The sequence below is a fragment of the Haliotis asinina genome, chromosome 7, assembly GCF_037392515.1.
Source record: "Haliotis asinina isolate JCU_RB_2024 chromosome 7, JCU_Hal_asi_v2, whole genome shotgun sequence".
Lineage (NCBI taxonomy): Eukaryota > Metazoa > Mollusca > Gastropoda > Lepetellida > Haliotidae > Haliotis > Haliotis asinina.
Genome location: NC_090286.1, coordinates 10,690,177 through 10,717,377, shown reverse-complemented (window position 1 = coordinate 10,717,377; position 27,201 = coordinate 10,690,177). Strand labels below are relative to the sequence as shown.

The 27,201-nt window shown below is 38.9% G+C and overlaps 1 protein-coding gene across 1 annotated transcript; it reads left to right on the top strand.

Moving 5' to 3' along the window:
• Positions 1–696: 696 nt before the first annotated feature.
• On the top strand, positions 697–24,435 carry LOC137291263 (uncharacterized). The gene is made up of 8 exons (XM_067822565.1): positions 697–874; positions 2,068–2,295; positions 4,541–4,690; positions 6,349–6,498; positions 21,872–22,009; positions 22,197–22,308; positions 22,395–22,547; positions 24,144–24,435. Exons 1-8 carry the CDS (start codon positions 697–699, stop codon positions 24,433–24,435), a joined length of 1,401 nt encoding a protein of 466 aa, XP_067678666.1.
• Positions 24,436–27,201: the final 2,766 nt, after the last annotated feature.

The following is a 27,201-nucleotide window of genomic DNA, read 5'->3' as shown; positions in this document are numbered from 1 at the left end:
GGAGACTTATTTCAATTCAAGAACAATGAAGGATCTTTTTAACAATACTATTTCTCATTTAATCATAGGATTTTTAAAAGCATTAGATCTGTTAGCTGATCTGTAAGTAGATATATATTTTATAATTGGAAGATTAAATTAGTAACTCAAATTGTTAGTGGCTGTACCCTCAGAGGGGGTTAAAGTACTGTAAAATTATTGTCTTCCTGAGAGGGTACGTAAGTCCCGAAACATTTGATCTAAATTTAAGGTTTCCAGGTTTTTAATCGCAGTATTTTTGTTATTTTAATGTATGGCTAATTCTCCGTATAAAAGCCAATGACTGAAGGGATGATGTGAATCCAGCTAGGGTCCATGCAGGTAGCAAAAGTAATGTAAGTCCCCATGGTCCCTAGTATGGTGATCTACCTTCAGTACCTTCAGTTATTTTTTTATGTTTTTATATTGTATTGTCCTCTTATAGTTGAACTGTTCTAGATCTAATTACCAGTTTTACATTCTCTGTGATATTCTAGTTGTTTTACTGTCCTTTGTTGACAGGTATTTTAGGATATAAATATATTCCATTTCATGTTAAATCGTCACGATATGGCTGAAATATTGCCGATGTGACTTTAAATATTAACTCACTCACTCACTCACTATTCTTTCTTGCCAGGTACTAGAACAAACGTTGCTGAGGGGAAACCAACATGGATGAGTTCACACTTCGACCGTAGGCATCCTGCCAGCAAAGCTGTAGATGGAGTAACAAGTGCAAACGAAGATGGCTACATAGTCCACACTGTGACAGGTCAATCTAGCGCCTGGTGGAAGGTGGATCTGCAGACGCTTGTACATTCAGCTCAGATTATCCTGTACTTCAGAACAAACTGTACGTGTAGACTAGTACTATTTACAGGGACTCGTGAAGGTCCCGGGGTAGAATAGGCCTTCAGCAACCCATGCTTGCCATAAAAGGCGACTATGCTTGTCGTAAGAGGCGACTAACGGGATCGAGTGGTCAGGCTCGCTGACTTGGTTGACACATGTCATCGGTTCCCAATTGCGCAGATCGATGCTCATGATGTTGATCACCGGATTGTCTGGTCCAGACTCGATTATTTACAGACCGCCGCCATATAGCTGGAATATTGCTGAGTGCGGCGTAAAACTAAACTCACTCACTCACTCACTATTTACAGGTTTCATATGAAACAGAATCACAATATCACAATACGAAATGCAAACTGGAGACTTGCTAAAGTCAGTGTGTTAAAGTCAAATGCGAGGTTGAATCTCGTTTCAATTCAGGCCATAAGACATCATCATGCGATTATGATGTTTACTTTTCCCAAATGTTGATTTTCTTTTGCGGTATTTATATATATTCTCAGAAAAGCAGAACGACTTTACAGCCAAATCTTTCATTGAAGATAATCTAAATATACACCGGCAGACATACATTCAAACTTTACAATAACGTTAACGCTTTGCTGTTATTTTGTTCATTGTTTAGCATTCGGTAAGTATTAACTCACTCATGTTATAGTCATTTAAAGATGTCTATACCATAATGAAGTAAGGAGACGATACCCAGTGTGCATTAATTGTCAAATCAAGGTCACGACATGTCAGATTTTGATGTCAATATATATTATTGTTGGCTCGCTTCATTGCGATCTGGGCCTGTGGGGTAGCCTAATGGCCAAACCGTTGGCTCATCTGGTTCAAATCCCCACATGGGTACAGTGACTAAAGCCTATTTCTGGTGTCTTAAATCACGAAGCCAGTTATTCTTTTACCGCCTTTCTTTTGTCAAGAGACATTTAACATATATCTGGAAACCCTGTCTCGATCTTGCTACCCAATGACATACGTTTCTGCAGAACAGAAAAGACAGTGAAGACATTTCTAAAACACTGGGAATAATCAAGGGTACATAGGAACCAGATCTGTACAATGTGACCTAACGGCATGTCGTAATCGAATGCAATGTTTCGTTACTGTCACTCAAACCTGGCATTCCTGGTCATGTTTTTTTAATGTGACGTCCTTCATTGAGTTCTCTATCTTTGCTTGTTTCAGACAAGTATAGACGTAATGGCGTGCACCTGTACACATCCGGGGCAAGTTCATCTGAGCCTAAAGAAGGGAATCTATGCCACACCGTAAAAGGGCGTCCTAACGGAACAGACATCGATGATGTACTTAATGTGACCTGTCCTGGGACCTGGCGCTACCTGACTGTCTACACAGATACTGACAATGATGGAGGTGGTGCTATATTGGACTTTGCGGAAGTGCAGGTGTGGAGTAAGTATTGTACGTAAAGTGATAAATATATTGATGGAATCTTTCTGCACACCATCTCACAATATCTTGACGTTTAACAAAAGGACTGTTAATACATCTCTCTATTCTAAACCTATATGGCATGCCTTCATATACACATGAGCATTCATTAAGCACCGCCCATTTACATGCTATAAGATTGTGTTTAACACAAGATATTGGTCATTCATGATATGGAAACGAAACACATGGTTATAAGTTCCTTAACTGAACCATCTAAAGTGGCAATCCATCAGCTACCAGCACTGTTGCTGCTTTCGTGTGCAACTTATCGACGGTCATGTGGGGGCACTAAAAACGTTATAGTAATCATGTCCAAAACTAAGGTCACACGTACAGACAAGTTCTGTGGTCCAACATACAGAAAGTTCTCAAAAAACGTTCACTGTTCAATCCTAAGCCAACAGTAATGGTGACAGCAGTATTTGGTGTATCCTCCTCTCGCACGGATAACTGCTGCAACCATCCTCCTCATGCTCGGAAACAAACATCATTGGAATCCTCTGCCATTTGCAATAAGGGGCCTGGACTAATTCCTGTAGATTTTGAGCAGGTGGGTCCCTTACTTGAACCCTTTACAGATGGTCCCATAAATGCTCATTTGGGTTGAGATCAGGCCAAGGGCTTCTCGCAGGCTAGGGTAATCTGTCAACTGTGTTGATCAGCTAGTATGCGATAATAGCTCTGGAACGATGGGACCTATCATTATCGTCCATAAATACTGGCGGACTGGCGAAGGGGTAGTTATCAGATGCAGGACAACAGCAGCTTCCAGTACTTCCTGATGGTATCTCTCACCATTGAGTGTCCCTTGAATGGTAATAATATTCAGCTTACAGTCATAGGAGATACACTCCCACACCATTGCAGAGCCACCGACAAAGGGATCTTCCTCTGTTGATAAACCTCATTACTCCATCTCAAAACTCGCCAGCGGCCATCAGTAACACGAAGAAGAAAGCGGCATTCATCGGACCAATGGATCCTGCGCCATGTCCTGAGATTGAGGTTTGCCGTTGATTACAACAAGCCAAACGTTGAGCCTGGTGTCTATCAGTGAGTAAGGGACGTCTGATTGGACGACGTACACGGAGCCCAGCGGACCTGAGCCTCCTTCGGATGGTACTAGTTGAGAGAGGAACACCCACTCTCTATTGTTCTCTGAGATCTGAGTCTTTCTCGGCCTTCCTGATCGTGGACGATCCTTGGCGTAACCAGTAGCCGCATGTTTCCTTACAAGGCGACTAATGACAGTGTGATTGATATTCTATCTGGACCCAATGCTGCAGCAGGACAAACCAGATTCATGCATACCAATAATCTGCCATCTGGTATGTCCAGAAAAGCTACGCCTCGGCATGTCCAAAAAGTTCTATTTCAGTACTGTTCACTTTTTGATTCGTCGATAAGAAAGCAATGAAAATACTTCATTTCACCCTTTTTATACCCTGCAGTCTCTTGTACCATTACAGAACTTATCATGAAAAATAAGCATTTTAGTTAGCACGTGAATTTCATGCTACGTGCATGCGTGTTTGGATATAACTGGTTGACTTCTCTGTTTTGATCCCTGTTTGTTACAATCGACAGTTATTTTTGGTGGTGGTTAATTAATGCTCATGTATATATATAGACGTCATCACACAGATGACTTGAAGAAAATAAGCTAACTCTCCATGTGCGTATACAGAAAACAATTACATTAGTTTTCAATACGAGTTATAAAGTATTCAACGTAGTCACCGAGAGTTGTGATGTGGTTCATTGCCAAACCAGTACCACGGTGGCTTCAGTACGATATTTGAATTAGACATGAATGACAACTGATCAACTCTGCTTTTGAAAAATAACTACTGATCTAAAACGACCCAGAACCGTCCTGGAATGTTCAACCTTTCGCTGTTGCAGGATTCGTTGTCTTTTCCACATTGTTTTAAATGTGTGACTTTGTTGTGTTCACTACGTACTTATCACCAAAGACAAATGACTCAAACAAACATTTATAAACATGTATTAAAAGCCGTTTATTGACATCATAATCGTGCTGTCATTTTGGAGAAACGTGGACTCACTGTGATATGTTTTACAACTGATACAATGCTATGCATTGTATTGTATGTATATACATTGCCACGGCCTCACTTCCATATGTTTTATCTCTTTTTACACGTATCATTGCATTATTGCTATTCAATATGTTATCTAGTCTGTGTGGGGGGAAAGTACGGTCCAAGTTGTGCCCAAAACTGCGACTCCAGACATTGCAAGGTATTCACTTCTCCGTGTGACCATATTACTGGAACCTGCCCTGCTGGTGGATGTCAGGACGGATGGACGGGCGTGGACTGCTCCACAGGTAGTGTAGTCTCCTTTCACGGTGCATTGTTCTTTCACGGTGCTGAAAGAAAGAACTTAGTCCCAGCCGATGCATAGAACCTAATAAAACACAAATTGAGCTTTTGTGGCGATCATAATGACAATGTAAGAAAACATCTGGTAAATATGAATGTACTTGCAAGATGCCAGGGACATGTTTTATGAAAATATTTTGTAAATTAAAACAGAAGAAAGCATGCATACCTGGACCTTTCCTGGCGAGACAGATACACATGGGTCCGGTCCGAGCAACCTGCCAGTCAATTTTATTTTTACTGTGATAGTTTTTCTTCAAACTTCACCAAATAGGTTATGCAACAAATTGTTGCCACGGCCGCTATAGTAACGAGGGTAACTTAAAAATGAACTATTGTTATTTCATACCTCAATTGCGATTTTATCAGTGTACGCATTTGGAATACGAGGACGAATACATTTTTCAACAATTTCTGCAGTGTTTAGACTGAAACACATGCGTTGAACTGCCCTGATGTTTCAAAAACAGCTGCCATGTTGTGTCCTGTCTCAGCATACCATTACAATACTTACAATATCTGATCCGGCATCCAAACAGAATGGCGAGGTAGCCCAAGCAACGTAATCATACGGCGGGTGGTTTTTCAATGCCTGGAAGTATATTTCTTGTAGCGGTGTGGTAAAACACGCTTTTGATATGACGTGTCAGTGAACCTAAGCGATTTTAAATGTGTGTGCCCATTGTTCACTAAGTTGAAAGCTTGATTTACTACCCCACCTCAGTTCGGGCACCTTCCACGATGTATGAATGTAATGTTAAATACTAATTTTACTTCATGCATAAATGTTTTGAGTTTTATTAACATAATTTATTTAAAATCTAGCTGTCGTGTTAGAATATGTTATATTATATTGTGTAAGAAAATACATTCGTAGTAAACAATTAATCGTTGTAGTAGTTATTCTCTAGTAATGTATGAATAATAATATGTAGCTTTGAATTCCAATACCAACCATGCCATTCGTGATAAAGTGAACTTACGATATACAGAAACTGATATATAATTTTCACACCATGTTAAGTCACATATTCTTTAAGCCACGTGTTTAGGGAAGTTGTTTAACGCGATAATTTTTACGTGTATTGATGCAACATGTATAACGTTTCTTTACATATGTGGGGTCTAACACGGATAAAGTCAAACCATCCTCATGCTCTTTGAGGTATTAACATACGGTGATAATCACATTCACCTATGACATGTTGACTTGCTTCTTCTAACTGAAATTTCTTACTATAATCTGAAAATAGCATGTTAGGTATACAGCTAAATAAAAGTCATTGATATATATGTAGTTCACTGTACATTAGTAGAGCTTGATTCAAGCCCTCATTAGATCCTCATGATGAAGATAATCTGACTATTTTATACATTTTATTTCTGGAACATAGCAGCATAAATGTGATAATTTCTCAGAAACAAATGCTGGTAATTCGGTGAGTCAATAAATAATATAATAATATTATACAGAATTTATGAACAGGAATGATAATAGACTTTGACCAAGGTTTGTAGTTATAGCTCTTATGACTTTCACAAGGGCAATGTTTTACTTAGATTGAGTTTAGAGTGTTACGGCTTTTTTTCATATCGTACTCAGCATGTGGCTCTGGAAAATACGGTGCTAACTGTGCCAAGGACTGCAGTTCACGACAGTGTATGACGTTTTCTCCAACATGTGACCGATTCACTGGAGCCTGTCCTGCTGATAGGTGTAAGGATGGATGGACGGAGGTGGACTGTACTGCAGGTAATGTGAGAGACATTTATGACTTTTATCACATAATTCTTATAGTCCACATGGAATATGAAGTGTTAATTCCAATACTGCTCGGTCCTTTATGGTAATTGCATTTTTTCCCTGAAGAGTCAAATTCAATTCCCGAAAGATGTTAGATTCTGCTGTTCAAGATTTCACATCGACAAAACTTATCACCGAGCATAACAATTTCACCAGCGTCTACACTGACACGGTTCGCCCAGTTGTGCTGTTGTTTTCACAACAACTGACATTTTGTTTCCTTCATCAGCATGCCAACGTCAGATATTGTGAGAATGAGCAACAGGTATATACGCACCATATGAAGGGTTTGAGTCTGTTTATCTTGGGTGATTACAAGTCACACTGCAGAAACATGGTGGGTTAACAACAATGAAGAGACATGTTCCAGAAGACGGCCTTTAATGAAAGGGGTGCAATTCATTGTGCTTCATGTAGGCTGTAATTCTGTGGGATTTTCACCTGGGTGAACTCTTTTGGTTCAGGCTAAAGCCTAAGAAAACAGAGATCATCACTGATACGCTCTTTATCACCAAAGAACTTGATTGTCATGGACAATGCTCCGTATCATAGTGTCATATAATATTGACCAGTATTTGGAATCACAAAGTCACGATGTCACGCCTTTGCCCCTTTATCACTGCGATCTGAACCCGATTTAAGTGATCTAGGGTATCATCGAGACATTGCCCGGAATAGCAGAACATACATACGTTTAAAATCTTGTCCACGAATCCATGGCTAAGACTTCACAAGGCACATGGCAAAAATCAGTTACAAAATGTTGTTTGTCGTCAGTACTGACTTCGAAGTGGTTTAAAGGAAGCGGCTAACAGTCCTGTCATTATACGGCTACATTCAGCAGTGAGACCATGTCTGATTCAGAATCAAAGTGTGATGAGTTTTGTTACCATCCCCAACTGACGAAATGGACATTACACGTGCCGCTCGCTTACCGGGCTGTTACATGACCTATCGCCACACATATGTCACAAATCGTCATGTAGTGTCTGTAAACAAGGATAATTTGTTAAAGATTTTTGTGTATTTTGGTATGTTTTTCCTATTTACTTTGGCGTTGGTTTGAGCATTTACGATTAGTTGATTTTGAGCTTTTCTAATTTCTAATCCAACGGATTGTAACAAGAATGACAATAGACTTCAATCATGACGTATACGTTTTTTTAACTTCTTTTTGAATGAACTGTATCTTCCCCAGTGTGTGCCTCTGGAACATGCGGTGCCAACTGTGCCGGAAACTGCAGTTCTCGACACTGTAAGATGTCTTCCACCGCATGTAATCACATCAGTGGAGCCTGTGCAGATAATGGATGTGAGGGCGGATGGATGGGTACAGACTGTACTATAGGTAATGTGGCGACATTTACGACTTGTATTGTCTATATGGGAATATATAATGTTCGTTCGAGTTTTTCTCGGACCTTTAAGGTAATTACACTTTTTTGCTGAGAAGTCAAATTCGATTCCTAAAAGCGATTACTCCTTCCCTTGTCATTCGACCGTTCACGACTTCACCGGTTACACCATCAACGAAATTACCACCGAGGGTAACAGGTATTACACTTTGAGAAATGCAACTATAATTAATAACTCATTCAACAGATTTTGGAAACATTACGTTTTACTCTAGTTTTACACTGCACTCAGCAATATTTAAGCCATATGGTGGCGAAATATAACGCCTCTGTTCAGCTGATGCACTGTCGCGATCGGTTTAATTACTGGCTGCAATTTCAAGAATACAGTTCTTCCCCATAGTGGCAAAATTGAAATAAATGGCTATTTGTCTCCTTGGTCTGAGGACATCCCTTATCAAATGTTCTCACGTAATGGTCACACACTAACACGGTCATAAAATCAGAAGAATCTAACAACATGTGTGTCATGTCATTTAAAACGTCTTCCACATAATTGTAGACTTTTGTCAGATCCATTATTATTTTAACAAAAACATATTGTTATTTGTCATCACATCATGTCTACTTCATTGTAAAATTTAAATACACATTATAAAATTCTAGCGAAAAATGTCAGATTGCTATTACGTAGTTGGTCAAACATTGTCACTATGTGTTTTATTTTAAAAAAAAAAAGGCATGAAGCGTCCGATTTATATCTTTTTCATATGGCTTTATCCATACGTTTGGCAAGCGCGGGATGTTGGTGATGTGAAACAAATCATTAGCAGATGTAAACGAAGAACGAAGTATGTAAGAATGCATGACTGGTCTTTTGTGTGCATAAATCTTCAATGCTAACATCTTACTGCACCTTCGAGACTATGCGAATGGAGCCATATATAGACCAAATCAAACCATGTAAATACCAGATGAATACCATACCTTATTAACATGCCCACAAAAAACACGTCAGAGGGATAAGTATATACCGCTATATTACCATAAGTACCCATCTAAAGAAACATTCATTCAATTATTGTTCACCCATAACAGTACCGTAGTATAAGAAAGTCCAAATTATTTATGTTATTGTCTGACTCTGGGTCTGAGACTTGTCAGGCTCTTCATATCTTGATTAAATGCACAATGACACTTTGCCTTAAGCGTTGCTCACTAATTTAATTTGATCGTAATGTGTTCCAATTCAGACCTTGTCAAAACTGTAAAATAGATAACATAGTCATAGACACATAAGACCCCGTACATAGATAGGAAATGATACTGAAGGGCACTTACCAACTGAAAAAGATCGAAGATACAACAAGAGTCAAGTATGGAATGTCTCAATCATTTCAAGTCTTTGGTAACGTATACAGTAACGAATGTGACCACCTCTAGCAGCAATACACGTCCAGAATCCTGTTTGACTCGTTACTGAGAGCGTCTGCAAGTTCTTGTCTGTTCGCTGGGTTCGAAGTCGTCTTCTCACCAGGCGATTCAGAAGTGCTCGATGAGGTTTAGGACTGGTGAGCATGCTGGCCATAAAGGAGCTTGTATATTTGGGGCGTTCAAGAAGTTCTGGACAATTTGTGTGGGGTGTAGCGATGTCATGCTGCCGCAGATGTGTTCCCTGCTGTTCCTGGCAAAGAAATAGAATTGCCACGGGCTGAAGAATATCTGAGCGTTCAGGTTTCCCCGTATTGCGACCAATCGTGTACGTTGTTTCTCAGAAACACCTCTGAAGTTTTATGCTCCAAGTGGTATTTCTCTCGGTTGCTTTTGATAGTGATCGATCAGTTATTTGAAAGAGGCCATTCTTAGAAGTCATAGCAATGCGGGACAGTGGAGGGACGCTCGTTGGACAAGATAGAGCCGGGTCAATGTTAGCGCTGGAATTTCCAATGGAAGAGACCCGTGAAGGTCTGGGATAGAATAGGCCTTCAGCAACCTATGCTTGCCATAAAAAGCCACTTTGCTTGTCGTAAGAGGCGATTAACGCGATTGGGTGGTCAGGCTTGCTGACTTGCTGTCATCGGTTTTTAATAGCGCAGATTGATGCTCATGAGTTGATCACTGGATTGTCTGTTCTGCACTCGGTTATATACAGAGCGCCGCCATATAGCTGGAATATTGCTGGGTGCGGTGTAAAACTAAGATCACTCACTCCAATGGAAGACGAAGCGTCTAGAGTGCTGGGATTAGTGTATTTTGGAAGATCAATGTCTAGAAACAAGTATCATTAACTTGTTCTTTGAAATTGAAATATTGTAAATGCTTGGGATTTGCAGAAAACTTCATTTGTGAATAAAGATCATTGAAGGATATTATTTTATGGCTCTTTAATCACTTTACTATGATCTGGTCACATATCATTATGTGCATTGGGATTGTACTCTCCATCATCTTTTTTGTCGTCTTTGAAAATTCTATCAAAAACCCAGAGAAACAAAACTGAGGTTGTAATCTTCCTCCTTGATGCCGATTTTTGCACAAAGAAAGTAGTAGCGTACTAGTGCCAATGTATTAAGGTGCAGTTATTAGGCCATCATTTTCCGATATATATATATGTCGAAGACTATTCAACAAGGGTAATTAACCAATCAGGTTGCGGGAAACTCTCGGTTTACAACTTCTTTTGACCATCAGTTCAAATGAAACAATCCTAATTGGATGTGAGTTCAAATGGGGCGACTTTCTTTACACGCATTGTATATTCAATCCTATGTCCTGACATAACATACAGTTGAATATGACGATTTTGTTTACTAGAATGCGCTCCCGGGTACTATGGAGCTAACTGTGGAAAAAACTGCTCTCTTCGTAACTGCAAGGAGGACTCCAACTGTGATAGGATACAAGGGCTGTGTAAAGGTGGATGTGTGGCTGGGTATAACGGAACAGATTGTACTGAAGGTATTTTCCCGAATTCGATGTTATATAATATATACATTTGTGGCACCCAGACAATCTGTGTCTTGCCAAAACATATTAATTTGTGACAACTTTCACTAACCTGCATTGGTTGAACAAAATCATAATATACATTTTCTACCGGTAACGTCATCGGGAGCATGCGTACTGTCTCTGATTGTCAGCTTGTGATATCATACAATCCGAACAGTAGTTAATTGTCTTCAAGAATGACTGGCTATTCATTTACAAAATGTAATGTACACAAAAAAAGTTATATCATTCATCTATGTATTAAAGTGGCGTTTCGCTTGTTTGCTTCTTTGTTGTTCAACGCTGCGTGCAACAGTATTCCATCTGCCTGTAAATAGTCGAATCTGGACCAAAATAATCAAGAGCATGAGCTCTCGCATTTGTCATACCATCAAACGTGTCAACAGAGATGATGACATGTATAAACCGCGTGATAGCGTTAGTTGCTCAAGTTCTGCTCAAGTAAGTTTTCGAAATATTTACACGACACGGATCTTCTGCGCGTTTCAATTTTATCTTCGGGGAGAATACATGTGTACGTACATGTCTCCATATAATACATATGTGTGTGCGTATGTGTGTGTGTGTATTACGTCATATAGTATATTCATGTATGTACATGTATGTGTGTTTCAAATATGTAAGTTATCGAATAAGTGTGTAAATAAGAAAGCATTGCTTACCATGAAACCAGGATCTTTGCAGATATTTGCTGCGAAAATTGATTTTTCCTTAACAGTTAAAATGATGCTGTAAATCAGTAAAATCAGGTAGAAACACATTATGAAAACGGTATGTGATATGAGCAAAATGCACACATTTAAGTACAGTTGATGCTAGTTAGCCTTTTGCATTTCTTTTCCTTTCAATCACAGCAAAAATAACCTGGTTTCCGCAGTGCGGAAACCTGATGGAAAGTGGACTGAAACTTAAGTTTCCACCAAGAATCCAGTGAGTTTCCGTTCTTTTACACTGAGTTTCCGCAATGACGGAAACTGTCAATTACCCACTTTCTAAGGGTTTCCGCACGGTATCCGTTACCCATGCTCCAACAAGTTTCCGTTGAGTTTCAGTTAAGTTAGAGATCCATCAGGTTTCCGCAGGGTTTCAGTCACCAAGACTCCATCAGGTTTCCGCAGAGTTTCAGTTACCAAGACTCCATCTGGTTTCCGCAGAGTTTCTGTTGCCAGAAAACTTTCTACAGCATTTCATTTACTCGGGTTCAAAGGAGTCATTCAATGTGTGTCATTGCATATAACATTCTTGTTACTCCTGGTTGGCAAAGACAATATAAGGAGTTTGTGTACAATCATCACGTATGCATAAAGAAAAACAAAAGATACAATAAGATTCACTGTTTTATTTTCAGACAAATATGGATCAAACATATATCTAATGAATAATAAAATGATATAGCACTAGATAACAGATCAATATTTGTCACTTATGACAAAAATATTTCTAAAAACATGCTATAACAGTTGCATCCCTTGACTCCTCCTGCACCTCCTCACGCTGACACAGAAAAACACACCCCAGTCAGTCAATGCTAAACATATAATAACACACACCATGTAATACAATACAACAATGAAATAAAATGCAATAAAGAACTTAGGTTACATTGAAAGTACAAAAAATGTATTTAAAGTAAATAAAGGTCTCTTGGAAAATGGATAAAACTTAAGATTGAATAAAATTGTATTAATTGAAATACAATCAGAATATCAAAACTATTAAAGTTTTACATTGAGAATAATTCAAATTTAATTGATCACAGATAAAATTACGTTCATGTGATCGATTAGCTATTTACTAGCCCACTTGGGCATCCTTGAGCGGATATCTCTGTCGTTGTGGTTGGATGCCGCATCCTGGTCTTCATGTTGGCCTTAGCTTTGGTGGTGGCGTTGAAAATTGTGGCTGAGTCCAGTGCAGACATCTTGAGTTTAGATTCCCAGGTAAAGGGGTAAGAGAGCAATGAATTGGCATCTTCTTCATCACTCACAACTGGTGAAGTCATTTCCAAGGTAAGTATAGTTGAAACCCTTTCCTTTCGTCGATCTGGCCAGTCAATAGTTTTCAGGCTTTTCATGCGCAGTGCAATTGTCTGAAAATTAAACAAAAATCAATCAACAGATAAACCATAATGCCAAGATGGATTGCAAATTATTAAAAAGGAAGTGTCGTGAAAAATTATTTACTTCATTAATCACCCCAACACAAGTTAAGCAGTTCATCACATTTAATGACATATCCTATTTTCTTATGGACACACAATCTGTTGCTCTGAAGTGACATGAAGTCACTGAAGTGTAATAACATGTTTATATATCACCATTAACTGACTTGATTCTTATGTTATGATTTATGAAATTATGATCTGAATCATGTGTTACATATCTTAAGAATGTAAAAAGCAATAATCCATAAACATTTTAAATGTATATTTCCGGAACTTAGAATCTGTCACACATTGTAATGAGAAGAATTGTTACATGTTATTATTCGAATAGATATACTTACGGATTTTTTTGCTGCTGTTCTGTGTGACACTTTCTTTCCGGTTTCTTGTCTACTGAGATCATCACGCCTGTTCCGCCACACTCTACAAAGCGCCTCTGAAAATAAATGTTTAAAGTACTATACAGCATGTTTCACACATTTTAGTTCATCTGTTACGCAAAGGTATTTATATATGCCATGCTGGCTTGGTTACTGAAGTTAACATCCATAAATCTGTCTTTACACTATTATTTAAATCATTAACTATTTATGACAGGCAGGTGAGTGAAAATTACCTTCACAAGATCCTATTGACCATCCTTGGTCGTAATATAGTCACTTGTTTCTTTGACTACTATATTCATAGAGTCCTCGTCATCGGCTTTACTGAAATAAAAACAAATGTCATTTTTCTTGCACTTCATTCAATCATGCATTCAACACAATGTCTATTAAAATTAACGATCGTCAGTGAAAATTATACAACCAAGTAAACTGCAGATTTATAACTTTGAATACATATATTGTTCTGAAAGTTTACCATTTTGTAGTTAAATGATTTAAAATAACTTCCAAAAAGGCTAACCATCCTTTGTGTTATTTCGTGCAAATTCTATGTACATCCTGTTTGCCAAAGTTATGCAACCGGTAAGTGAACAACTGACATAAAGATCATGATAAAAGAAGTTTAGTTATATCACATGACATAACCTTGCAGCAATTAAGCATTGTAAAATCAAGGGGTCAGTTTGATGGCAATTTCACACAGGTGTAATGTTAAACTGATTTAGTTTACCGGCTATTCAAATCCATTTGCAAATGATACTTTCATGTATTTTTCATTTTGAGAAAACGTACGTAGGGAAGTGAATTAATGAAATATTCAAAGTGAAATTACCTAGTAACATGAGCACATACCTTCGATAGACAAGGGTGATCCTCCAGGAGCAGTCGTGTCCAGATTTTTCTCACAACAGCCTATAAGATTAAATCAAATACGTTAAATATAACAGGTATATATATATGATTATGCTCAACACGTATGTATTAAATTATTGAAAAATTACATGAAATTTTAAATGTATCCTACGCAGAGCTAACAGTTTCTTATATGAATTTAGTGTTTGCCTCAAATAGTTCAGAAACACATCTGACCCCTCTGAGCGAATTTGGGGGTAAACAATTTCATTTCACTAATGATCCAGGATTGCATTTAATAAATTACACCGAAATGTTGGCATTGTAAAAGCCCATCATTTTTATCATTCTTTAAAATATATCTGAATTGGTGAAATACATCTTGCAATACCCAGTAAACCCATGAGTGAACCACTACATATGGCGGATCTTTTTGATGCAGATCGTAATTCACTATTAACAGGAGCACTAAAATCAAAAGTCTGCCCCTTTAAACTTAAATAAATACTTGTGGTTAGTACTAAGATAGTTACTTACAAATACAAGCTTGGTGTATTCTATACCATGTCGATCTATTGAAATGGAATATAAACAAACTTATTTTTCAGGCCTATTTTACTTAGATTTAATGATAACATTTAAAAATAATACGAGCGAAAATATACATTCGCGGGATAAACTTTATAATCTATCTGGATTTCTGTCATTAACGCAATATTTCTTTAAACGTTATTTACAATAAAATACCCTCGGTCTTACCTGACACATCCGAGGTACTCCGAGTTGCTCGCATCCGTTCTCTGCTTTCTTCTCCAAGTCGCGAATTCTTTCGTCGAGTGCTTTTGGGGAAAGTGAGGTGGCCATGACAAAGTTTACACGACGCAGCCATCTTATGCTTAAAGTTTTGAAAAATAATTGCTAGGAAAACAAATGTGTTCCTACCCGCCAAACAAGATGGCGTCTCGCTAACACTCACGGGAAATAGACAGTTTTGTCATTGTGTTTTTTAAATAAATCTAATGTGACCATTTGACAGTAGATTTCCTCGTTCTACAACAAAAGAGGAAGGTACACCCTGTTGTGAGTTGTTTTGTTAACAATTAGATAGTCTCGCGTGGACGTGATCCTGTCGCCATTCGTTTATTTGTTTACATTGCCGACATCAAAGGGGAGTGTGAAAAGTGGAATTCAGCGGATTGAATGTAAGTACTCAAAGTGACAACAGTGAGCAGTTATGGTTTTAGCAGTCTTTTCATCGCATTAGCGTCACTGATTGCTTTTTCTCAGTGTCAAGCATCAATATGTAGACCTTGTGATTATTAACAGTGATTAATTGTGAAAACATGTTCACCTTACTTTAACATGCCCGAGCGTCATGAGTCCTACTGATTTAGCACTCATGGGAAACTTTATTGTGGCAAATAAGTTATTTTCTAAAATCCTGTCAGGAGAAGGTAGTATCCGGATATATTTCTGCTGGATGGACCCCCCTCCCCCCCACGTACCATGTAAGTAATTTACGCACTGTGCTCACAACATTGTTTGTTCTTTTCAGTTATACACCCAGATCTACTATCCCTATCTACCCTTTAAGTTAACTTTACTACTATTACTAATATAATTTGGTGATGTGTCACAATTTCTTTGAAACCTTAATTCATTTGTCAATGTGAATGAAGAATGAAGCACAATCCCACTGACCTTTGGCTATGATTTGTACATGCATAATTTCTGTAGACTATTCGTGGCACTTTCTGCTGCAGGGACACAGTTCTTTGTGGACATTGCGACAAGTAATTGTCAAGGAAAACAGCCTAAAATCACGAGAAATACGTTTCTGAAATATGGTTGGTTTCTACAATATTTGTTTTAATATGGGTACCCAGAGATATTCCGCATATATGTCTTCGTTATATCTATTCATACTCCAGAAATATTTCAACCAAGTCACATCATACATTTATTAGTTCATCAAATTATCTAGTATCTTATGTTCTGTGTCAGTTCTGTGTATCCAGTTGTACCAGTTAATCAGTTTCATGGTTTGATATTTGTTTTATAACCATTAAAACCTTGTCCATCAGTACATGTTGCATGTGTTAGCCCTACAATGCATTGACATTATCATCACACCTCACGTTTCATATTTCTGAAAGAATCGTTGTGTCAGTTATTTGATTTACAGATATGGATTGTCGACCAACAAACTCGGAGAATGATGCCCGGTAAGGGAATCTCTTTTATAACAATATTATTCATATAGCTTTATAATGAAGCTGACACTATGTTAATACATACAACAAACCTTTTTGACCTCACTCAAAGTGTAACTGTACATGGATTCAAGCATAATATATACATATATTTTAAATTCCACGAGATATACGGCTTTTCCGTCCTCACTGCCAGACGTACGTTATCTCCATCTCCGTAACAAGATGTTTGTTAGTTTGTAAAGTTTTTCGGGTGAATGACAAATGTTTCATCAGGTTAGTCATCAAAGAATTTTTAGATTTCACTAAAAATCGAGTTTGCACTGTCACTTTGCTACCCATGTTTAATATATTTAATGTATGTATCATACATGTAACTGTAATAACTGAAAGTGAGCAAATGGTAACACGTATTTAATATTTGTAATACATGTTATCTGCATTATCATATATATTGCTGTGTTTCATTCATTGAATTGTCTCTCAGTTGAATTGATGATTCAAACTGAATGTCCTTTTCCTTTCCAGACACTGACAGTGACCAAGATTCACACACAGCACATTCAAGGTTTGCGAGCTATTACCACCACAATGTGAGAGCCTGATTGATTCGGATTCAGATGTTTCGCCAGATATTAACCAGGACTCGCATACACCAACAAACATCTACAGAAGAACAAAGCACTTTGTGTACTGGCTAGCTCGTCTTCATTCAGTGTGCCTACTTCCTGAGCAATGCTTGTGTGCAGAGAATTCTGTTACTCTTCTCTGAGCGCCCCAGTTTCTTAATACAGCGAATTGTGTACTACTGCAACTGCCCTGTTGCATTAAAATGTGAGCTTTTCTAAGAAATGAAACAGTTGGATCATAATATTTCCAGCGTTTGTTTTTTGTTCAAATAAATATGTAATAAATATAAGAAGATAATACAACATATTTCAGCTTTCTAAACTAAGCGAACTCTCATTGTCATCTTCCTTGTACAGAAACCTAGCGGAAACCTACATTACCCAAGATCCACAAGGTTTCCGCAAGACCAGAAACTTACTCACTCCAGCTATAAAGGTTTCAGTAAACTGAAACTAAATGGAAACTTCCAACTACGGTTTCAATTGACGGAAACATGACGGAAACTAAGACTTGTTAGTTTCAGTTGTGGAAACTATGCGGAAACTCTCATTGCGCGTTTCCTGAAACTGAAACCTAGCGGAAACCTACATTACCCAGTATCCATCAGGTTTCCGCAAGAACGGAAACCAAGTTATTTTTGCTGTGAATCAGTATAATGATAACAATAAAAAAAACGAATGTGAACACTTAATGTGTCTGGTATATCTCCTTAGTCAGGATGGTAAGGACAATAAGTCACAGCATTTAGTTCTTTTGTGCAGCGCTTGTAAACTGCCCTGACGGAAGGTATGGACCAGGATGTACCGAGTTCTGCAATTCTCGCAACTGTAAAACACTATCGCCTGTCTGTGACGTCACCGGGTCATGTACAGATGGGTGCCGGGAAGGCTGGCAAAACGCCGACTGCAGGATACGTGAGATGTGTTTTGAGAAATCTTTGTTTCAACTGTTCAAGTAATGCCAGTTTGTTCAACAAAATACCAACAAATATGGTTGCATTAAATTTTACTTTATGAAGATACTGAATAGACCAGATAATAATGCCATGCATATGTATCGGGGAATTGTTGTACATTTAAGTTATTTTTGTCTGATTGTCCTTCTGAGAGGGTATGTAAATCCCAAAAGTAAAACGTACCGTTCTTTTTTAAACAAACGTAGTATTTTTGTTATTTCAAATTTCGGCTAAATGTGACTACAATCGCGAGCATAAATGAGACACGTGGTCTTGAAACGTCTGTGTCCAACAGGATTTAAATTTGACGTTTCATACTTTATTGATTTAGCACTGATAAAGATGTTTAAGAAACGATCATGTAATAATTACTATTTTCAAGCTTCAAGCTTTCAGTTTCCTGATTAGTAGGGGCCATCTCAATATACCGCGGATCACATTTACCCGCGCCATTTGATTAATCTCGTAATCAAAATCGCCAGTGGTGTTACACGCTGTAACTGCTATGGGAGGAACGGTATTTGCATGCAGGCCATTATCCATGATAGTAAGTTCATGACAGTAAGTGCTTTGTTTTTTAGGCAAAGCTTCTCAGTCAAATGAATTCTGTCTTCTACCCACCATACAAAGATATTACCATTCATTTCCGTGTGATAGTCCCTGGTGTCCTTGGCCTTAGCTCTGAAAACCAGATGCAAAACACAAACAACTATTTAAAGGTCACATGCAAAGTAAAACACGTCAACTTTGCAGATTCTGATGCCTTTCGGTATGCACTTACCGAAACAAATCATCAAATATGCCAATTCAACCTATCAAGTTGAAAAAAATACTCAATGAAATAGCGTGATTTCAACAGCTATGTTGCGCTGCGCTCATAACGCATGCGCAGTGACTAGGTTCATGGAGCTTGAAACAGTATGCCTGCCCGAAGTATGAGGTTGTGAGCAGTAGTCTAATCTTGGTTTTGTACAGACACAAGTAAATAATCTATTCGTTACTTAAAAAAACACATGTTGATTGTGACAAGCAGTCTCTGTCACAGAGAAAACTCAATGTCTGGTTTATTGACACATATTTGTCTGCTGTCTGCAAATGACAATATACAATGAAGAACTTCAATTACTGATCATTTGCAATTTGAAATTAGCACCTATCGGGCTTATAATCCCTAAACAAAGAGACGGCTAAGCGTATCGGCAAATGAACCAGTGACCAATGACAAGGCGTCGTTACACATGAGTGCACGTCCACCGGCCCTGACTGGCTTCCGTATCACGGCTGCTTCCTTTCGAGGGATGTAAACCGAAATACAAAATATTGCACTCTAGATTTGCGATGATATGCTAGTGATTTTGTTTATTTGTTTGCTTTTTTCACAATCATCAGTGCATTTTATATATTATGAATAAGTGATAACTGTGTTTTTTTTATTTTTTGGCTGCATGTAACATTTAACATTAGCTGAGCATTACGCGGTGACAGCCATACCTGGTTGTGCCTCGCTACACGGGAGTTACACATTCCGGCGCTATTCCACCGGCTTGTCATCCGTCAGTGTGAAGCGTGAAAACAGAAAATAGATTGCAAAACACCTTTTCCGCGATCGGCCATTATGGTTCATATTTAAGGTCCTGTTAGGTACAAGGAGGCTTCAGGTTTCAGGTTCTGTTAGGTTAAGGGAGGCTTCAGGTTTCAGGTCCTGTTAGGTACAGGAATTTCAGGACCATACGTCTCATTTATGTTTTGTGTTTATCCCTATTTCGAGTTATTTCATCTTTCATCGTTATCATATGAACCCAATCGGACTGCCCAGCTGGGATCCATGCAGGTAATATAGGCAATGTAAGACCCCTTGGTCCCTAATATATGGTGATCTGCCTTGTGACTAAACTCACTCACTCCCAATCCTCTTTGCAAACTGGTAGATTTAAGTATATTAACGTTTTATTTGCTTTTATTCACATTCATATTTTCTTTATAGTTGGATTTATAAATACATGTATACATTTTCCACTGAATCAATATGACGGAAATACTGCCGATATGCGGTTTCATAAACCTCTTCTGTGTGCAAAGATACTTGTCATGGTTTCGTAATTTCTTGTACTCTTAGCTTGTCCAAGCGGAACGTACGGTTCAAACTGCAGCAAGTCTTGTGATTCACGTCAGTGTAAAACTGCTCGTACCGCCTGTGATCACGAGTCCGGAACCTGCCCCACAGGATGTCGGGAAGGATGGATCGGAGGAGATTGTACACAGAGTAATGTATCACGAACTTAACTTCGCTCGTTGCATACGTATACGAGATGCACAGCTGATTAGTGTATTAAAATGAAAGCGAGTACAAAAGATAATTATTTGTATGATAAAGCTTGTGCGATTAAGTACCAAATATACTGGGTACAGAAAAAGAACAGGACTGTCAAAAATGCTGTGTCATACAGCGACTTGCTGAAGAGGAGCGATATCGGCAAACAATGTGTCTCATAACGCCACAGATACTGTTACGGTTAAAAACCAGCAAATCAGAACAAAGACAAGTCTAAAACATTCACATTTTGTATTATTATGCAAAGAGAGCACGTTATGCAAAGTCACAAGTCAATTTTACAAAACCAATTTCAAATACAAGTGAGACAGAATCTATGGCACTTGGGTCACAGAATATAATATAGCAAACTCACCAAAGTCATGGTGTGAGAGAGGAACTGCTATGCAGAATGTAACACATCTAGCGGTCTGGCAGCGCTATGAAGATTCTGGCGTTTACGGATTTAGATGATGTATATACTCCAGTAATTGTGTATGTGTCCGTCCCAACACGGCAACTAGCGTTTGTATATACACTCAGTCATTTGCCGAAAGTTCGAGCAAATACGACCATCGCCACTAACGTGGAGAGATCTAGAATAACCTCCCGGAAGTAAACAAACACAAAGTCAGGGGCAGATAATTTCTGGAAAGCCTGCTGCCAAAATACGAACTGTGACCCGTTATAAATGTGTGCAGCAACCTTTTCTATAACACCGCAACCAGATGTACCAGAATATACGCCAGGATCATACTGTGCCTGGGAGAAAACATTCAGAAAATATATCTCGGTGGTTTCAAGCATGCCAAATATCCGAAACAGTGATCAGGAGTTACCTCTATAGACCAGTCCGGAATTAACCTGCATGAAAGTTATGGACGAGTTTGGGTGTTCTACGTTGCTGTGAACATTTTGCAATAAATTGGATACAGGAGGTGGACAGGTAGAAGGTGAAGCCTATTTCACAGGCAGAATCTCACAGACATGTATAACAGGTTTGATGCAAACGCAAGTTTTCCAGGACATGGCTATTGGAAGAAACCCTCCAACTAAAAGCTATTACAATGTGAAAAATACTGACAAACACGTACATACTCCACAGTGTGGACCATGCGTTCATTATTTGTATGGTCAGGATGTGGCAGTCCCTTTGCAAACTCGGAATCGATGACAAAAAGTCAAAAGGTGTAATACGATTACTCGTAGCTCAGTACCTATCCACTCAACACAGACAACTGATAATAAGTAATTTCACCAATCATTCCTCATATCATGTAATTATGTTCAGTGGAAGATATTCTAGGCTTAATTTGATGCAAAACAACCTGCAGTAATGAAAAATAGAATAGATGCTCCACGTTCTAGTCTAAGAGGCTTGATATGATTTTGGCAGAATTAAAACATGTTCTAGTACCATCTCATTACCTGAACTGCCTACCACCAGAATGCAAGCTTGGAACTTACGGACCTGACTGCAGTCGCTGTGGACACTGTGACATCACGTGTAATGTTGAAGATGGACGTTGTGCAGGAGAATGTTTGGATGGCTTCACTGGTGACCGATGTGATGTAGATGTCAGAGGTTTGATACTTATTCAATATTCTGGTCTTTCATGCAATATGTTTGAACTGAGCTAACTGCAAATCATTATGTTATCTCCAAGCGTGTATGCAGTTAAAATTATATGTAATTATACAAATTATCAAACACGGTTTGCAGTCTTGTTGTAGACTTTATATCATAGCAAATATATTTCTTACCATTGCAGACTCTGTTGCCAAAATTGGCCTAATTGGAGGAGCCATAGGAATGGCTATAGGCATGGCGGTCATGCTACTGGTGGTTGTCGGGCTGTTCACATGTCTACTGAAACATGGAAGGTAACGTCCTCCATCATAAAAAGATTGAGACAGCTGCTTGATAACACCAGCATCTGTAACATTTCCACCATACTTCTCTGTTGCAGGATTCCCGCAAATGGCACAGATCCAAAGGAAGGAAGAAAGAAAGGTTACACTGACGAAACTCCTGGCTTGGAAAATCCAGACTATACCGAATTGAATGACGTCACCAGGGAGAGAGAGGAGAAGTCAGCGTACGATGTCGTTCAGAGTCAAATGTATGAAAATAATCAAATCTGAGAAAGATTATATCTATTGTATTGTGACTTGCTGATGGCTTCAGAGGCATCCATTTATACACGCGTCTTGCCCCAGGTCTAATGTCACAGTTGGACACTCATATGATTATAACATTTGACCATACATGTACCAAGTTACAGAGACAAGTTGCACATGTTATCAAAGTACTTTTGTTACTGTACAGAAGAAGACACATCAATTATCAAACATACTCGGTTAGATGTAAAATACACGAATAATCATTTAACGGATTTATTACTTTCCATCACATCAGCACTGTTATTATATTAAGCATAGTGTCTCCGTGTCACTAGTGGTTGGTAAATATTGATAGTGGGATGGAAAAAGATCTTGTGTGAACAAACATGTCCATGAAATTGTCATAATTTGCTTGCTTAAAGGTCTTTCCTATAAATTCCAGCTTCAGATTTTTCTCTGTTTCGTTTCTTCATCTAGACTTGACCTTTGTCTCTGTGAAGCCATTTACAAGGCACATTATCTCTTTCCCACAGCACGTTAAACAAGGACCTGTGTAATGGCTTGTGGTGTGACATCAGCCTTTTGCAAAATGGGGAGATTCTTCAGTGTAATCTGATTGCGAAACCAGCGTCGTTAAATTCCAATGCTAAGTGACACCTATATTTATTTGGTAACAGTGCTGAAAATGTACATTTTGTACTTTCTTGTCAAAATCACTGCCTTTGTTTACTACCCATCAAAAATTTAGACTCACCCTGACAATATAGTATCTTTCTCCAATCAACTTGTCAAATCGTAATTCCATGAAATCTGCTGGATTTTTTGGACATTTTATTTACACACGACTCAATGTCCTGTAAATGAAACTTGAATCATTAAACTAATCACAATAATGAGTTCTACGCAATAACAAACGTTTGGAAAAATGGTAATTTTCTATCGAAAATTTACACCAAAACGCATCTGTTAACAAGCATGGTACAAACCCGTGCATTTGGTCGATCACAAGCATGATCCTCGTGCATCTGGTCTGGATACAAGTTTAGGAGGGATCCGTGAACTTTGTGGTTACATTTCACTTCGATGCAGCTATGGGTAGAGGAAAAAGTTTACGTATTGATGAACGAAATCCGGCCCTGGCACTTTTGCAAGATGGACGATCACAACGATATGTTGCTAGACGACTTGGCGTGTCCCAAAAGGCCATCTCTCACCTTTCCACGGTTCCAGCAGACTAATTCCGTGCAGGACCGCCCCCGATCTGGAGGGCCAAAAGTGACATCATAACAAGACGACCGCTACATCAGATTCTCAGGAATAGACATGTCACTGCCACTACGGTAAACGATGCATTTAGTCATGCCAGAGGACGTCGTGTATCTGCCTGAACAATACGTCGCCGATTACGTCAGTATTGACTGTGCGCATGCCGACCTGCCGTTCGACCCCCTCTTATAGCACGTCACCGTCATGCTCGATTCAACTGGGCAGATGGACATTTGCGATGGGGTGCTAACCGATGGTCACGTGTGCTTTTTACTGATGAATCGAGATGTAATCTGCACTTTCAACGACGGTCGCATTTCTGTTTTCAGACGTCAGGGAGAACATTTTGCCGGGGGTAACGTTGTTGCTCATGGCCGTTTTGGAGGGAGCTCGGTAATGATCTGGGGTGGTGTTGCCATGAATGGGAGAACAGACATAGTGGTAGTGAATGAGAATTTGACCGGACAGAGATATTGTGACGAGATACTCATTCCCATTGTTTTTCCATTCCTGAGGACCATGCCAGGCAATGTCGTTTTTCAGGATGGTAATGCTAGGCCTCACAGAGCTCGTATTGTGGCAGCTTGTCTACAGCAACATGGTGTTAATCGTATGGAATGATCAGCATTATCACCCGACCTGAACCCCATAGAGCATGTGTGGGGCATCCTTGGGCGTCGTGTTTACAACAGAGTTCCTCCCATGCTATCCTTGACCGGCTTCAGAATGCATTGCTACAGGACTGGCAGAACATTCCGCAGAGGCAGATTGGTCTGTTGGTACATGGTATGCGACGTCGGTGTAACGCTTGTGTCATAGCAGGAGCTGGACATACCCGATGTTTGACACTTTTGACACTCACTTTCTCACTCTATTGATGTCTGAGGTTCAATAGATGAACAATGACGAATGTACAGTGTAATAGTGATTCCCGAATACAAAACTGAAATGATTGATGTTGTTATTAATTAGTATCACCAGCCAAATCCGTCATATTGAAGTAAGATATCGTCATAATAAAAAGTGAGTCTAAACTTTTGATGGATTGTATATTTTATTATCTACTCTCGCTCAATGCCTTAGGTAACCAAGTGGTTGGGGAATTTCTATCATCACACCGAAGACCCGGGTTCGATTACCCTCACGGGCAGAATGTGTCCTGCTGTGATGTTGCTACAATATTGCTAACAGAGGCGTAAAACTCAAATCACTCACTCACTCACGCCCCAACTTCATATGAACTCACAAAGTGTTTTACAGTTATGACGTTACGATGCTAATACCTCTGTCACAATAGTATTAGACCTTGCTTGACTCGCGGAACCACACTCGTTTGCTAATGTTGGGTGAGTAATAAATAAAATACTAAACTATGTCCGATGTAACACCATATTTATGAAACGAGTGAATGGTGTGGTATCTAACGAGTAAAGTGAGACATAATTTAGTACTCTCTATATATTTGAGAACTTGATATAGTGACGCCTTCGTATTGATTTATATTTGAGATTTGGCTTAGTCTTTTTGCAAAATACAATGTGTGAGTGAGTGAGTTTGGCTTCACGCCGCTTTTAGCAATATTCCAGCGATATCGGGGCCGGGACACCAGAAAATGGGCCTCAAACATTGTACCCATGTGGGGAATCGAACCCGGGTCTTCGGCGCTTTAACCACAAGGCTACCCAACCGCCCAATACAATTTGTAAACCATATACTTTATAATAGTTTTGTTGTTTGTTGATTCCACGTGTACTTCTTTGTAAGTCTGATTTCAAAACACTTTTCTTTCAACTTAAACGTGAATAGTGTGTTTATTCTATAAATTTAAAGTTTATGTATGCAATTATTGGTCAAACTTATCGGTTTAAATAGTGAGAAACAAACCATTACTATGGTGACTGAACAGTATATTGGTGTTTTGATTCAATTAGATCAGGAATCGAGAGGAAAAATTAAATATTTCAGGAAACTGGAGTTGAGAATGACTACTGATTGCACCATATGTATAGTGCTTCCTTTGTTTAACTCCAGTGTATATGGACCGTATGCCTCTTGTACAATAAACATGTTTTGACTTTGACTTGGACTTGACTTACCTGATTTTTATCCAGTAGACTATCATTTCAACTGTGCCTGAAAACTGGTTCAAAGATGATGTATATGGACCGTATGGCAGTGTATATGGACCGTATGCCTCTTGTACAATAAACATGTTTTGACTTTGACTTGACCGTATGCCTCTTGTACAATAAACATGTTTTGACTTTGACTTTGACTTGACTTACCCGATTTTTATCCAGTAGACTATCATTTCAACTGTGCCTGAAAACTGGCTGAAAGATAAAGACCTTACTACTCACATGTACATCTGCTCATTTTGCCAGTGGAGAATGAAGACAAATGTTTCGCCATCTGTCTGCTTATCTTTTCTGTTTCGTCCACATGAACAGCACCTCTTGTTATAACTTGTTATTTGCCAAGGTTGAAATCCTTCGTATGTGACCTAAGACCTTCTCTGTCTCACTCACTCACTCACTCACTCACTCACTCACTCACTCACTCACTCACTCACTCACTCACTCACTCACTCACTCACTCACTCACTCACTCACTCACTCACTCACTCACATCCACACCATCCCTCCCAGCTATTCTGATGATTCAGGGACTATGTGGCAGCGGTCTGTAAATAGTTGAGTCTCAAGGAGACAATCCAGTAGTCAGCAGCATGATTATTAAGCTTCACATCTGGGATACCAATGTGACTTTTAGTGTCAAGTAGAGATATTGCAGCATCCAAAACATATAGAGTTACGCATGTAAATGTCTGGAAACGTTTCTCCAGTGGTATTGATACTGGCGGATGATGTAATCAGTAGAAGGGTATTAGCCCTTATGGGGTTACCGAATCATACCAGTTAATCAATATCCCACGAGCATAATTTCGTTAAACGAATGTATTTGAGTGTATCGCTGTTCTTCCTTAAGTCTGTTACTATGAAACGCTTTCAATAAGTTTTGAAAATACACAAAAATAGAATATCTCAAGTGTCGCATAAGGGGGTGTAACATAGATGTTCTAGGCAGTATGGAATACCCTTTACACGTGAGTACAGTTTGCGTTCTTTTTTTTCTTTTTTTTTTGTGTGTGTGTGTGTGTGTGTGTGTGTGTGGCTGGAATATTGCTGAGTGCGGCGTTATGCACAGCATGACCATGGCTTTCAGACTGAACATTGCTAGTCTTTGATTTAGCGTAGTCTCGCAACGAAATAGACGAAAACGACAAATGAAGTCAAGTTAAACTATTTGACTTCCGGGAATTAAGCTCATCCTGTTCGACACAGTTACGTTAAGTACCCATTAAGTTAAGTACTCATTTATGCAGAC

Bases quoted from the DNA above. Each gene is read 5' to 3' on its own strand.
- LOC137291263 (XM_067822565.1), top strand. From the start codon at position 697: ATGAGTTCACACTTCGACCGTAGGCATCCTGCCAGCAAAGCTGTAGAT. The intron at 22,010-22,196 runs GTTTGATACTTA...TTACCATTGCAG, and splicing joins ATGTGATGTAGATGTCAGAG to ACTCTGTTGCCAAAATTGGC. The intron at 22,548-24,143 runs GTATGAAAATAA...TTCTGTTTTCAG, and splicing joins GATGTCGTTCAGAGTCAAAT to ACGTCAGGGAGAACATTTTG.